Below are 14,399 nucleotides of genomic sequence, written 5' to 3'. Positions count from 1 at the left end.
CCCGTGGTCCCTGCATCGGCAGGCGGACTCTCAACCACTGCGCCACCAGGGAAGCCCCTAACCCCATAGTTGTTTGTAATAGTTTGAATTAGGATGGAAATAAGATTCACTTGGTTGATAATGTCTCTTAAACCCTGTTAATCTGTAGCCCCCCCTTCCTTTGGCTTTACGTCTCCCCTCCTCACCTTCACCCCATCTTCCCTGCAATTTATTTGTTAAAGAGAATAGAATGTTTGTCCTGTAGAGTTTCTCAAACGCTGGATTTTGCATCCTGGTAATCTCCGTATTTCCTATAAATTGGTAATTAGATATAGAGGCTTATTTGCATTTAGAGTATATAAAACACGCACAAGCTTAAAAAATTAAAATGGTAAAAAAAAAAAAGGGTATATATTGAAATATGTCAATTACTTTCCACTCCAGTTCCTCGGATGTTTCTCAAGAGGCAGCTGTGCCTTGTGTGTAAATGATCTGGTTTTTTAAAGATGTGAGAGCACCATTGCACAAATATGCCTTTTTCTTGGTAAATTCTAGAATTTGGTAAAAGCCAACTAAGCACCCAAGCACGTGATACCAGTTACAAATTAAGACGTGGGTTTCTTTCTTTTTTTAATACCTTTTTATTTTTTATATTTACATACAGTAAAATTGACTATTACTGCTATGCAGTTCAATGAGTTTTTAACACATATATCGATTTTACCACAGGATGCAGAGCAAATCCATCACCCCAAAAGTTCCCTGTTGCCCCTCTGTAGTCACCCCCTCTCCCTATCCCAAACCCTTACAACCACTGATCTATTTTCTTTCTTTCTTTCTTTTGGTAATAAATTTATTTTTATTTATTTATTTATTTATTTTTGGCTGCGTTGGGTCTTGGTTGCTGCACACGGGCTTTCTCTAGTTGCGGTGAGCGGGGGCTACTCTTCGTTGTGGTGCGCGGGCTTCTCATTGCCGTGGCTTCTCTTGTTGCAGAGCCGGGCTCTAGGCGTGCAGGCTTCAGTAGTTGTGGCATGTGGGCTCCGTAGTTGTGGCTCGCGGGTTCTAGAGCACAGGCTCAGTAGTTGTGGCTCACGGGCTTAGTTGCTTCGCAGCATGTGGGATCTTCGCGGACCAGGGCTCGAACCCGTGTGCCCTGCATTGGCAGGCGGATTCTTAGCCACTGCCCCACCAGGGAAGTCCCTAGCAGGCAGATTCTTAATCACTTCGCCACCAGGGAAGTCCCTTCTGTTGTATTTCTTTTCTTAGCAGCTATCCCAGTGGATGTGAAGTGACTGCTCTATTTTTTTAAACTATCCTCATTCGATTTTTGGTACCAAGGGTAGGCTGGCTTTTTCAGAGAATCTTTTCTTTTTTCTCTGTTCTTTGGGACAGTAAACTCTGTGCTAAGTAACATAAAAACTTGCTTCACTCTGTAGGTTTGAGAGAACTTATCAAAGGAACCATCTGAGCCAGATACCACTTTTTAAGAGCCAGTTACTTGAAGGCTTTCTCTGTTTCCTCACTGGTTACTAATATAAGCAGTTTTTCTAACTCTTATAGAGCCTTTTGAGTCATTTTTATTTTCCTAGAAAACTGTGTATGATACAGAGGGTTCAGACTTTCTTTATACAGATAAATGTCATATGGGATGTTTATCATTCCTAATATTGTCTCTTTGTTTTCTCTTTCTCAGTTAGCTTTCCCAAGTGTGTGTGTATGTGTGTATCTTTTTTTTCTTCAAAGAGCAAGCTCTTGGATTCTTTCAGAGTTCCTCTGCTTTTCAGTTGTGGAGTGTGTTGCTCTGGGAAGCAGACTTTGGGCGTCCCTCCCTCTGAGGTCACAGTGGGGCAGCCTGTGGTCGTGATTGAGGGCATGAGCTCTAGAGCCAGATGGTCTGAGTTCAAGTGCTCATTCCTTTACTTACTAGCTATTTGACCTTGAACCGTTATTTGTCTCTGTGTTTCAATTTCCCCATCTGCGAAATGGGGAGAAAATAGTGCCTACCTCATAAGGTTAATATTAAAGAGTTGATAGTTTTTAAGTGCTTAGAAGAGTGCCTGGCACATAGCAAGCACCACAGAAGCACTTCTTAAATAAATCTAGACTCCCTCCCCTCCAGTTTGAGAGAAGCCTCGGTCCCCCGGGAGCCTCTCCGTTCCACAGATATACTTTGTACACGTCCCACCACTTACACTAACTGTCTCTTCTTTTTCAGAACCAGCTCTTTGCAGGAAAACAAGCACCTCACTTCCCATTCTGCTGCCTGAGACAGTCACACCCTCCTCACACTTAACGCAGGCCCCCATGGAGAGCTCAGGTCAGTATGGTCCGGGAGAGAGGGGTCTGGTGTGCCTGTTTGCAGAGTGGGGAAGGCCCATCTGGCAGGTGAGGCTGCCCCAAGGGCTGGCAGGACCACCTCTACCCAGCGGGGCTGAGAGACCCGCACTCAGCTCCCCAAATGCGAGACCATCTTGAGAGATGGACATCTACACACTTGTACGAGCCCCAGCTGCCGGCAGATCACTGAGCTGGACATTGGGAGTAATGACAATAATAGCAATATATATTGCCAAACACTTGCATTGATTTAACAAATATCTCTCTGGCACTTACAATATATCAAGTAGTGGGAAAAGCACCTGACAAATATTAATTCGTTTAGTCTTCATAAAGACCCCGTAAGATAGATATTATTGTTACTTCCATTTTACAGAATATGGGAGGGGCTTCTCTGGTGGCGCAGTGGTTGAGAGTCCGCCTGCCGATGCAGGGGCCACGGGTTCGTGTCCCGGTCCGGGAAGATCCCACATGCTGTGGAGCGGCTGGGCCCGCGAGCCATGGCCGCTGAGCCTGCACGTCCAGAGCCTGTGCTCTGCAACGGGAGAGGCCACAACAGTGAGGCCCGCATACCGCAAAAATAAAATAAAATAAAATAAAAGAATATGGGAAAGTGAGAGAAGACAGGTATTGTCCCAAGGTCACATAGATATTATATGGTCAAATCAGGATTTGAACCCAGCAATCTAGCTCCAGCATCTGTGCTGTGAATGACTTCTCTATGGGCTGCCTCATGCAAAACATCAGAAGGATTCTGCGAGGTAGGGATATCAGTACAATTGTCCTCATTTTACTAAAAGGGAAACAGGCTCAGAGAGGTTAGGTAATTTGCTCAAAGCTACAGAGCTAGTAAGTGACAGATCCAGGATTGGAGCCCACGTCTGGCTGATTCCAAAACCTAGACTTTTCTCCTTACACCATCCTGGGACAACAAGCAGAGATGACCCTTTTCCCAAGATGTGTATCAACTAATGTTCACCTGGCAAGTCAGAAACCACTCCTCCGGCCACCAGGCATAGACTCCAATGCCGTTGAAGATCCCTGTCCCAGGCAAGGGTAGGGGACACCCCGAGGCAGGCACAGCCACCAGCTTGTTATCATTCCTAAGACAGCATCCTTTCCACACCCCACTCACCCTCAGAGAGCCTCACCCCATCAGAAGAAGCTTCAACCAGTGAATCTTGGTGTCACAAGGTTCCTGGTCGTCTTTAACCAGCTGGGGTTTGGGCTGGGAGGATAAGGGTGGGGACAGCACTGTGAAAATCTCCTACTGAACATTTCAAAACCAACTTACTTCGCACTCACTTTAATTACAACAATTTAGACACGTCGGTATCGTGTTTTAGGAAGGGAGGTATACCGATAAAGGTCCTTTGGATACAAGCAATAGAAACCCATATGGTTCATTTAATATTCAAAGATAAAAAGTGGCTGAGCACTGAAGGAACAGCTGAAGCATCAGACACCAGAAAGGGCAGGGAACAGGGTGGATCTGCCACCAGGACAGGAAGAGGGAGGCTCTCTCCACTCCGGGCTGTCACCCACACAAAGGTCACCCAGAGGGAGAGACAGTCCGTTGGCCAGCTTGGTCCCGTGCCACTCCAAGGCCAGGGCAAAGCAGGGCACCTGGGTCACAGTGCCACCAGGATTATAGTGAGCAGGGAAGGCTACAGGGCAAGAAAGACCACCAACATCCACCCCCAAAGATGTGACAGATGACCCCCCCTGACCCCAAATCCAGTGGGTGAGAGAAGCATCCCCAAATCAGGATGCTGGCCCTGAAAACTCCGAAAGGGAGTTTTTCCATCAGGACCAGGGACTGCAGTTGTCCTAGCTGGCTTTCCAAATTATAGTTGTTTTTAACTTTTCCCACCTTCCTACAGCCCTTAGAGTCCTCTCATCCTAGAGTCAAGAAGAGGGCACCTGAAAAGTAAGACGTTAATTTGGAGGGCTGCAAAAGAGCAATGTTTCAAGGTCACCAAAGGTATTGTTACTTTGCCACTCCTGCAAACAGGGGCAAGATTGCAAACGTTTTTAGAAACATCTGAGCCTTTGTACCACGTGGGGGGAAGGTGGGAGTCAGGCACGGGATGGAAGAAAGAGGAGCATATGAGCATGTCCCTCCAGCCAATGGTGCATCTGGGTGCTGAGCACGTGATTTCAATGAGCAGCTGAGATGCTCAGACAGAGCTGTCTGTTCACCAGGGGATTCTCAGACAAGTCCTCGCCCCTGGTAGGAAGGGCAGTCGGTAAGGTCCATGTGGTCAGCGTGTTGGAGCCCCATGGGCTCCAGGAAAGTGGAGCCCAGCTCAAAGGTCAAGGTCAGGAAAAGGTCATCCTCCAAAATGGAAACTAGTAAACACAACATGTACCACATGACATTCACCTGTACAGAGCTAAGCTGCCTCGGGTAGTCCAAGGCTGAATTGGAACACACACAAACAAACCATATTCTTCTCAATTGTATTATGGCTCACCCGGCATGAGGTAGTGGGACCCCTGGGTTAGTGATTTTATTGTGATTTTAAAGGGAAGGGACCAGAAAGAGTTCATTGGTGTGTTTCCATTTCCATTCCAGGGAGGGGGTTCTGATTCTGACGGCTGATACCCAGAGAGTGGAAAAGGACAATTCTCCACAACATCCTAGTTTGAGGGAAGCATCCCTTGGGAATTATGAATTCAACTCTTTCGTAGTAATTTTGTGTCCCCTGTAACCCTCTCATCTGGGTGGTTATGTGCAGTGGCTGGAGCAGGCTGAGGGAATTTTAAGTTTGATTATTCCACCAGCTGTCCCCATACTGATGCCCAGGGTCCTCTCTGGGCATGTTTGTCGGGGTTCTCCAAAGGAACAGAACCAGTAGGATGTATATACATATAGAGAATGAGATTTATTATAAGGAGTTGGTTTACATGATTATGGAGGCTGACAAGTACCAAGACCTGCAGTCAGGACAGCCGATGGTGTAAATTCCATTCCAGAAGCCAGCAGGCTCGAGACTCAGGAAGAGCCAGTGTTTCAGTTCAAGTCCAAAGGCAGGGGAAAACCAGTGTTCCAGCTGGAAGGCAGTCAAGCAGGAGGAATTCCCTCTTCCTTGGGGGAGGGTCAGCCTTTTGTTCTATTCAGGACGCCACTGATTGGATGGGGCCCACCCACATTAGGAAGGGCAATCTGCTTTACTTGATCTATCGATTTAAATATTAAACTCATCTAAAACACCATCACAGACGCAATCAAAATAACATCTGACCAAATAGCTGGGTGCCCTGTTGCCCAGTCAAGTTGACTCGTAAAATTAACCATCACAGGAGGGTATGGGACAACTTCAAGAAGACAAAGACTGGTCAGCTTGAAACAAATCTTAGGAGATTTTATTCCTGCCATGGCTGGACCCAAAGAGTGTCAGAGCACTGGCGTCTATAAGGGTTACATTTCTAAACAAAGGTTATATCTTTTGCAAACAAGCTAATGGACAACAACAAAAATAATAGTAATAATAATAAACTTTCTCCAATTGTATTCTTTTAAATAAACCTATTTATTTTATTTATTTATTTTTGGCTGCGTTGGGTCTTCGTTGCTGTGCTTGGGCTTTCTCTAGTTGCGGCGAGCGAGGGCTACTCTCTGTTGCAGTGCGCGGGCTTCTCATTGCGGTGGCTTCTCTTGTTGGGGAGCACGGACTCTAGGTGCGCAGGCTTCAGTAGTTGTGGCTCATGGGCTCTAGAGCACAGGCTCAGTAGTTGTGGCGCATGGGCTTAGTTGCTCCGCGGCATGTGGGATCTTCTCGGACTAGGGATCGAACCTTATCCCCTGCGTTGGCAGGTGGATTCTCAACCACTGTGCCACCAGGGAAGCCCCTAATTGTATCCTTTTAAATCTCCTCCCACCACCGTGAGAGCCAGGAGTATCGCCAGGGAGGGGCCATCCTGACCCTGTGACTTAATTCAGAGGACGATTGTCCTCTGTGAACTGAGCATCTTGTCACTTCACGGCTTCTCTGACAGATCGGTTATTCATATCTCCAAACTTATCGCCGAAGGCAATAATTCTCACTGAATTAGATTAGTTCTGTAATCCTGTACATTAGATTCTCCTGGGGAGATATTTTTAAAAATTGATTATTGGGCCCCACCCTCAGATATCTGATTTATTTGGTTTGGGGTGGGCTCTGCATTGGTATTTTTTTAAAGCTTTCCAGGTGACTCTAATGTGAACCAAGGGTGGGAAGTAGGGGAAAAGCAAACATCTAAGAGGGGGTTGGGGAGAGATTTGACTGTCTAGGATCGCAGGACAATGGAGAGCTGACATTGCCAAGTCCTGGGTCAGCTTTGAGTGGCCAGAAGTAGAGGAGCAAACCCTGAACTATGGGTGTCGTGCCACAGCAGGACCCTGTCAGCCTTTGTTCTCCCTTCCTTCCTCCCTATTGTCTCTTTAGCTGTGATAACATCTACCCTGGTTGGAGGGCGGGGAACCCTTTTTCAGGCAACTTTATCAGGGGCGTTTTTTTCCTGCATTCAAGCCCCAGGCACACATAGGTAGACACGTGCTCACAGTCTCACCTGGGTGTCCCCTCTTCCCTTTCCCCAGTAAAGAGGTGAATGGTCACAAGTAAGATGACAGCTTTAGAGGAAGTGCATTTTGGCAAACAGAAAGCTCTGCTCCAACAAAAAGCTCTGTGACCTTGCGAAAATCGCCTCTCCCCTCTGAGCCTCGTTTCCCCCTCTGTGAAATGGGAAGAGAGCCAGCCTCCGAGGTCCCTCTGGGTCTGACCTTCTGTGGCTGGAGAGGCGATATGGGGCGACTTTCAATCTAGATTCCACAAAACAGGGAGAACAGTAATTGTTCTGCCAAACTCACAGGGCTCTCCTCAGAATCCAATGAGACGACGCACACACTTTGTGTGTCCCTGAGTCAGAGAACAGTGGCTGCCGTAACAGATGACCCCAGTGTCAGTAGGTCAACACAACAAATGCTTATTTCTTACTCATGTCACAACCCAATCTGGGCTACAGTCTTTCAGGGACAGAGGCTTCTTTCCTCTCGGGGCACCATCATCTTCCACATAGATATTCCAAGCTCATGGAGGATAGGGTGGAGGGTTTTATGGCCACGCCTGAAGGTGGCACATACCACCTCCAGCGCGTGCCGTTGGCCAGAACTCAGTCGCATGGCTCCTGGCAAACAGCAAGGGAGTCTGGGAAATGTAGTCTTCTCATCTACCCGCGACAAAAATGAACCTGGTTTGATGAACACGTACCGTTGTCTTGCTACGCCTACATAAGACTCTCTACATGTGTACCATTCAAGTGCTATTTATTTTATTATTATTTTTAATGTATTTATTTATTTTTGGCTGCATTGGGTCTTTGTTGCTGCGCGTGGGCTTTCTGTAGTTGTGGCGAGCAGGGGCTACTACTCTTCGTTGCAGTGCGTGGGCTTCTCATTGCGGTGGCTTCTCTTGTTGCGCAGCACGGGCTCTAGGCATGCGGGCTTCAGTAGTTGCGGCTCGTGGGCTCCAGAGCACAGGCTCAGTAGTTGTGGCACACCGGCTTAGCTGCTTTGCGGCATGTGGGATCTTCCCGGACCAGGGCTCGAACCTGTGTCCCCTGCGTTGGCAGGCGGATTCTTAACCACTGCGCCACCGGGGAAGCCCTCGAGTGCTATTTATTAATAGTAATCTGGATACCTGATAGCTATATCCTATTCCTGGATGGAGGGCTGGATAATGAATGTTATTTATTTAGCGGCTGTTCTGGATCAAGAATGCTGTTAGACATTGCATATCACGTATAAACGACCCTGAGATACTTGAGGCACGAGAAATATTATTTCTTTGGCTTAATCAAATCAAATCCAGCTTCAAGCTCTTGTTTTCCAAGGTCCGTACAAATTCCAATGTCATTCACTTGCGGTACCCGCCTCCTCTCCTTGGGATCCTGTGAGAAGGCCAGGGGTTACAAAGTCTGGATGATGGGAAGTGTCAGTGGTCTTCAGGCCACTATGGCTGCAGCCTGCGGAACAGCTTGCATGGTCCATAAGGAGACAGGGGGCTCCTTTGGGGACATTCTTGTGCTCTGGCAAAGGTGGCCCAGGAGACCACAGCAGTGGCACTCAAGCACACAGAGTTTGGTGCTTAGCTGCCCTCATCTGAGATCTTTGCCACCACCGTTCAGCTATGTCCCAGCCAACCCTGGTCTTCCTCCTTCCTGGGTCCCCATAACCCTTGTACCCTCACAGCCTTGGGAATCCAACCTTCCACCCTTGAATCGCCACTCCCCTCTTTAACTAAAAGCAGCAGCCTTCACCCCCATCCCTTGGAGACAATCCAGCTTGATTGTCTCAGTCAGACAGCCAGGGGTCTCAAAGACAAGGGGCCGGGGAGAGGATGTAAGTGAGGGAAACAAGGAGAGTGACCACTCTGAAGCCCTACGGGAGCTGTGCCCTGTCTCAAGGGGCAGCTGCTCCCCAGCCCCTGTCACTGTCACATGTAAGAAGAATGCACGCCCAGTGTCGACAGACTTTCAGGAGATGCCAGAAATCTGAACTTTGATGCAAAATCTCCTGATTTGTGAATGTTGGCAGCTAGTTCAATTTTCTTTTGTTTTCCAAGACACTCTATAAGCCCAAATAAGACACGTCTGCAAGCCAGATGTGGACCAAAGCCTGAGAGTTTGTTCCAGCTGCCCAGACTTTTGAAAACAAAGTTTATTTGGGGTTGTCTCCCGGGGCTACTGGCAGAGTCTAACTTCTCCATTTTTCTCTGAAACATAAAAACTTAACTCCCTCTGCAAAGCAGGAGAACCTAGGGCTCAGAAGACAAAGGTTTGGCTGCCCTTCTAATGAGGGGGCAGGGAGGAAATCACAGTTATCACAGTTTTAAGTCTTTTGTGTAGTCCAGGGCGGGAAGGTGGGCAGAAGAAGGGAGGGGAGAGGGAAGAAAGAAGGAAAGAAGAAATAGGACATAGCATTACTTTTTAATAACTCACCCTGCGCTAACTCATTTATTTTCATGCCAAGTGGAGCTCGGTAGATGGAAGGATGGCTTGTGACAAGACTTCTTGCCAGGGTAAATCATTTCTTTGCTAGTTTTGGGAGATGCTGCGCTGCCCAACAGAGTGGCCAGGTGGGCAAACGTGCGCTGTAACACCTGCCCACTTCCTGCCCGCTCTGAGCCTGAAGGAGACTCAGATTCAGACCTGGACCTGGTCTGGGCAGGGGAGCAAGTGAGAGGCAGGAGGAAAGTGAGGGTTTCAGAGATGCTGGGTGGCCCCAGCAGACGTACAAGGGCCCACGCCAGAGCCATGGAAGGGCCAGTCCATGAGCACCAGGGCATGGGGTGCCTTGACCTAAACAAATTCTAACTCCTGGGCTGCAACCTGCTGGTTTTTTAGATTTGTCCTCTCTACCCTACCTGTTTCCAAAGGAATCTGAGGCAATTAAGATCTATGTTTAGTAGAACATGAAGCAAGCACACCTGAAAAGGAGCAAAGGAGAGAGGTCTCTGTCACTTGAGATGAGCTGATTTTTGAGACGGGGCCCCAATTTGGCTGTAAGTTTCCTGACCGCCAAGGCAAAAGGGGAACCTCTGAGGCGTGTGGTTTGTACTGTCTGACAACAAGAGACTGCACCCTCGCCTGTAAAAGCAGCCTCTTGGTTGGAGCTGATCATAAAGGGGAATTGATGGTACAGGGAGTGTCTCCCGTGCTTCCTGTGTTGGTCCAGATCCTCTAAGAAGCAGACAGCAAGACAAGATTAGACATGCAAGGCTTCACGTGGGGAAACACCTGTGGGACAGAAAATGGAGACGGAGCTGGTGAGGGCTGGGAGAGCGAGCGCCCAGACTGTGATGAAAATCCAACTCTGAAAGAAGGAGGAAGGGAGGAAGGGTTGGGTGGAAATGTGCTAGACTGACGGGTCTTGGGTTGGGGAATCCCTGAGCCACAGAGTCAGCCACCTACAAAGCTTCCCCAGCTGGCTTTAGAATTCCTGCTAAAATCCAACTCTGAAAGAAGGAGGAAGGGAGGAAGGGTTGGGTGGAAATGTGCTAGACTGACGGGTCTTGGGTTGGGGAATCCCTGAGCCACAGAGTCAGCCACCTACAAAGCTTCCCCAGCTGGCTTTAGAAGTCCTGCTGCTGTCCCCATTGACTGGGAAGTGTGGCCTCGGCAGGAGGTGATGGATTTCACAGCCCAACAGCACAAAGCTCCTTGGTTCCTTAAACTCGTTGTAGCGGGAGATCAGTGAGGTGCATTCTCATGGCTACCGTGCTTTCCAAATGTCAGTTAGTGATTCGTGCGTGTACCCTCCTCCACAGCTCTGCAGTGTCAATGCTCTGCTGTTAAAGAAAAAAATTATTTTGACACTTGTTAAACCCTAAAGAAGACTTTATTCAAGATTATTGCAATAGAGGAGAGAGATGGGCCTCTGCTCTGAATAAGGCAAAGACAGCTGGGCATTTACAGCCAACAAACAGAGGGAGGGGTCAGTAGATGGAAAATTCCTAAGAGGGGACCTCAGGGGTGGGAGATTCTTACTAACGTGACCTAACAGGATTCTTGCTGGACACCGGTCAAGAACTTACACATCAAAGATGGGGAATAGAGAACTTTATCAGCTATCAGGGAGAGGGACTTCCATCGACTGACAGCAGGATTCCTGCTAAAACTGGGCTTGGAGACCAAAGACAGGACAGGGGCTCCGCTGAGGGCCTAGTGGAGAACAGTGCTCCGAGGATCCCGAGTGAAGTTTGGTCAGGGAGAGAGTTCTTGTCACCTCCCGGTATTTATCTGATATGTTTCTTTAAATTGACTTTAAATTTTAGCTTCATGCTAGTTGAGGAGCTAGTTATATATTTTTTCTATACATTAAAATAAGTGCATAATTAGGGGAATGTGGATTTTACAAAGAACACAGAAATGCTGACTGAAAGGCTGTATTGCAGTCCTGGCCGGGATGCAGGCTGCCAGCTCTAAGCTGATTACTTCCGGGCACCTCCTGAAGCTCAGAGAAGGGGCTAAGGACATTCTCAGGGAGAGTGGAGGTGGGAGCGAGGGTAAGGCCAGGGGCTCCTGGCCTCAAAGCTTCCCCACCCTGCTGCCCAGATGTGGATCTGGACCTCCAGCGGAGCGTGCACGCTGTGCTCCGAGAGCTCAGCGCCCGGGCCCCTGCCCTGCCGAGCAACCAAGGTAAGAGCTGGCAGGCATCGTCCGCTCTCTCTGCTTCCCCCACCCCAGCCCAGCCAACTCTGCCCACGTGTTCTCGGGAAGAAAGCGCCCCAGCCTGGAGCTCACAGAATGAGGGGCTTCCAGCCAAGTCCCCGTCCTCCTGGAAATCCTTGGAGCCTGAAGGACCGAGAAGGCCTTCTCTGCCCCCGGCTCACCCTCCAGGGACTGTGGCACAGCCCATCGGGGGTCTGCCGCCCTCTTTCTTAACCGCCTCCTCCAACTTGCCTTGCAAATCAAAGTGCCCTGGCACTCCAGGCCCGCATGACTCCCAGGAACGTGGCTTGGGGTGCTGAGCTGTAAACATCTCTGCTCCAAGAGCCACGTGCACACACCTGTCCCCGCTAGCGTCCCGCCTCCCTCCTCTCTGCCCTGGGAATTCACCCGCTCACGGGGGCTGCAGATCAGAGAAACCACCCCATGGGCGCGGAGCCCAGCACCTGGCAGTGGGGGCGGGGGTCAGACCTGGGACTCCAGGGCTCAGGGTCCTGCTCAGAGGGGTCTCCTCTCAGAGGCCCAGCCCCGTCCCGCCTGGCTGGGCTGGGCACCCCTTTCTCCTGACCCAGGCATGTGGAGATGGTCCCTGCACAAGAAGGTCGAGCGGGATCCTGCTAAGGGCCCGGCGCTGGTCCGCATACTGCTCAGAGAGCTGGAGGAGGTGAGCCCTCGGGCTCCGGGCAGGGGGCGGCCGGGGGCGGGGGGAGAGGGGCCGTTCCCGCTGGGGACTCGGGCCCGCGCACCCCGTGCCTCGCACACTTCGGTCGTTTGATTTCTACCGCATTTCTCCCTCTCCGGTACTTTGCTATAAGCAACTTTATCTTTACGTTGACTCCCACTCTTTGACCTGAGTTAACGTCTTTCAAAAAGGATCTCTACCACACGACCGTAAATGGAAAACCCGTATCACTGGACAGAAATGGGAAGTACCTGTAACTGTAAACGCCTAACTACTAAAAATTTTCAAAATTATCCTCGTAATTACCCTCCACGCCACCCAGCGCTCTACGTTTGGGAAACGCTGCGCTCAGGGGGGCCTCCAAGCTGGCGCCTCACCTGTCGCTTATGCTACCGGCTCCTGCCCTGAGTCAGTGCCGCCCCCTGCACCCCTCCCCCGCGCCCTCACACCTGGGCTCCCGCACCTATGCGCCCCCCCCCCACCCCCGCTCCTTTTCTTCCAGGGCAGGCCGTGGCCCTTCCCCACTCCCCCCGGCCTGCTGGGACACTGCCTTCTACCCCATCTCCCGCTAGGATGTGGCGAGACCCCTGCGACCCCCAGCCCTATCCATGTCCCGTGATCTCCTGTCTTCCAGGCAGAAAGTGAGGACGCCCGGCATGTCATCATTCCCTTGCTGCACACTCTAATGTACGTGCTCACTAAGGTGAGCGGGGACTGAGGGTGAAGGGGGTCGGGGTGACCCACGGGTGACGGGGCTGGACACTCAGGAGACAAGCCGTCTCCGCCTGGCGAGCGAGCCTAGAGGAGCTCGAGGAGCACCTGCCCCTAACTGGCTTCTCCCCACAGCCCTGCCCTCGCCCTGATACACGAAGAGATGAAACTGGGGAGGCAGTGGCGGTAAATTTGCAACCCCGACAGAGCAGAAGGGCTGCGAGGGGAGTTGATTTGCTGGCAGAACAGGATGGGGATGAGTTTCCATCTTGATAAGCCTGAATGTGGTGTAGGAGGGGAGATGTCTTAGAGCTACTGGGAGAAGAGGCTGAAGGTGTAGATTTGGGAGGGAAGTGGGAGCCCAGGTCTGGCTGCTCTCCCCGCCCCCCATCACCCCGCACCACCCAGGACCCTGCGAGACCCAGGGCTCCGGGCACCCTGATTCCTCCGTCTCACCCAGGCCACGGGCATCACAGAGGAGCTCCACCGGAGAACCTATGCCTTTTGCACGAGGTTGCTGACCTTGCCCGCCCCCTACTGCACCATCGCCCTGGACTGCGCCATAAGGCTGAAAACGGAGACGGCCGTCCCAGGTGAGAGCCGCTCCAGCTCTGCCCAAGGAAGGTCTTGCCTTCCTCTCCAGGATTCCAGGGAGCTCAAAAGCCCCAGCACCTTCTGGGAAAGTAGGGAATGGGGGTCAGAGATTCAGACGCTGGTTGGCTGAAGTGGTCTGCCCTGCAGGGACGCTGTACCAGAGGCTGGTCATTGCCGAGCAGAACCTGACGAGTGAGCTGTACCCCTACCGGGAGAGGTGAGTGGCCCCAGCAAGGGTGCTGCCCGCAGGACAAGTGAGGAGTCTGCGTGGGGAGCATCCCCTCCCATCCATGGCGTTTGTCCAGCAGCGGGACGTCCTCAGGGTGGAGAGGGCGTGTCCTTCCCTGGAGATCCCTGAAAGCAGTTAGGACTTTCTTCTCGGGCTGGATTCAGAGCTCGCCCGCTCACATGCAGAACGTGGACACGGGCACCGGGCCATTCTGCAGGTCCATGGTTCCACCTCCATTCTGCCCTTGGCCGTGGTGTTGCCTCAAGCAGCCAGAGGCACCTCTAGAATATCAATAATTCAAGCCACAGACACACCATGAGATCTGGGGTCTTTCATCTCTGTGTGTGTAAGACTGAGGACACGTCCACTGCTCGTGCTGGGGAGAGAGGCTGATGGAGTCAGGGGTGAAGGAGGGGGTGCGTAGCCTCCTGCCCTGCAGGTACCTCTGCTCGCCTGGTACTGAAAGGTGTAGCTTGGGGCCCTGTGTTCGTGGAGGGTGCAGGGAGGGGAAGGGATCCAGAGGACTTGGCATTGGAGAGGTTGAAATGACAGTTGAGTACGGAAGAGAGGGTGGGTGAGGTTGGTTTTCTGGTGTGATGAGGGTGATGAGAGAAGGAGGGGCTCACTTAGGGTTCAGAGCTCGTTTCAGCA

At 50.9% G+C, this 14,399-nt stretch overlaps 1 protein-coding gene across 1 annotated transcript in view; it reads left to right on the top strand.

Moving 5' to 3' along the window:
* Positions 1–2,286: 2,286 nt before the first annotated feature.
* The window catches only part of PIK3R6 (phosphoinositide-3-kinase regulatory subunit 6), a 34,814-nt gene continuing 22,701 nt past the window's right edge, over positions 2,287–14,399 (top strand). The window contains exons 1-6 of the mRNA XM_007457831.1: positions 2,287–2,299; positions 11,419–11,502; positions 12,105–12,196; positions 12,849–12,917; positions 13,386–13,518; positions 13,667–13,736. Coding sequence (XP_007457893.1) covers positions 2,287–2,299; positions 11,419–11,502; positions 12,105–12,196; positions 12,849–12,917; positions 13,386–13,518; positions 13,667–13,736 — 461 coding nt within the window. The remainder of the gene's footprint in view (positions 2,300–11,418; positions 11,503–12,104; positions 12,197–12,848; positions 12,918–13,385; positions 13,519–13,666; positions 13,737–14,399) is intronic.

This window comes from Lipotes vexillifer, unplaced genomic scaffold (genome assembly GCF_000442215.2).
Source record: "Lipotes vexillifer unplaced genomic scaffold, Lipotes_vexillifer_v1.1 scaffold611, whole genome shotgun sequence".
Classification (NCBI taxonomy): domain Eukaryota; kingdom Metazoa; phylum Chordata; class Mammalia; order Artiodactyla; family Lipotidae; genus Lipotes; species Lipotes vexillifer.
Note: the sequence above shows the minus strand (reverse complement) of the source record. Positions and strands in the feature narration are given on the sequence as shown.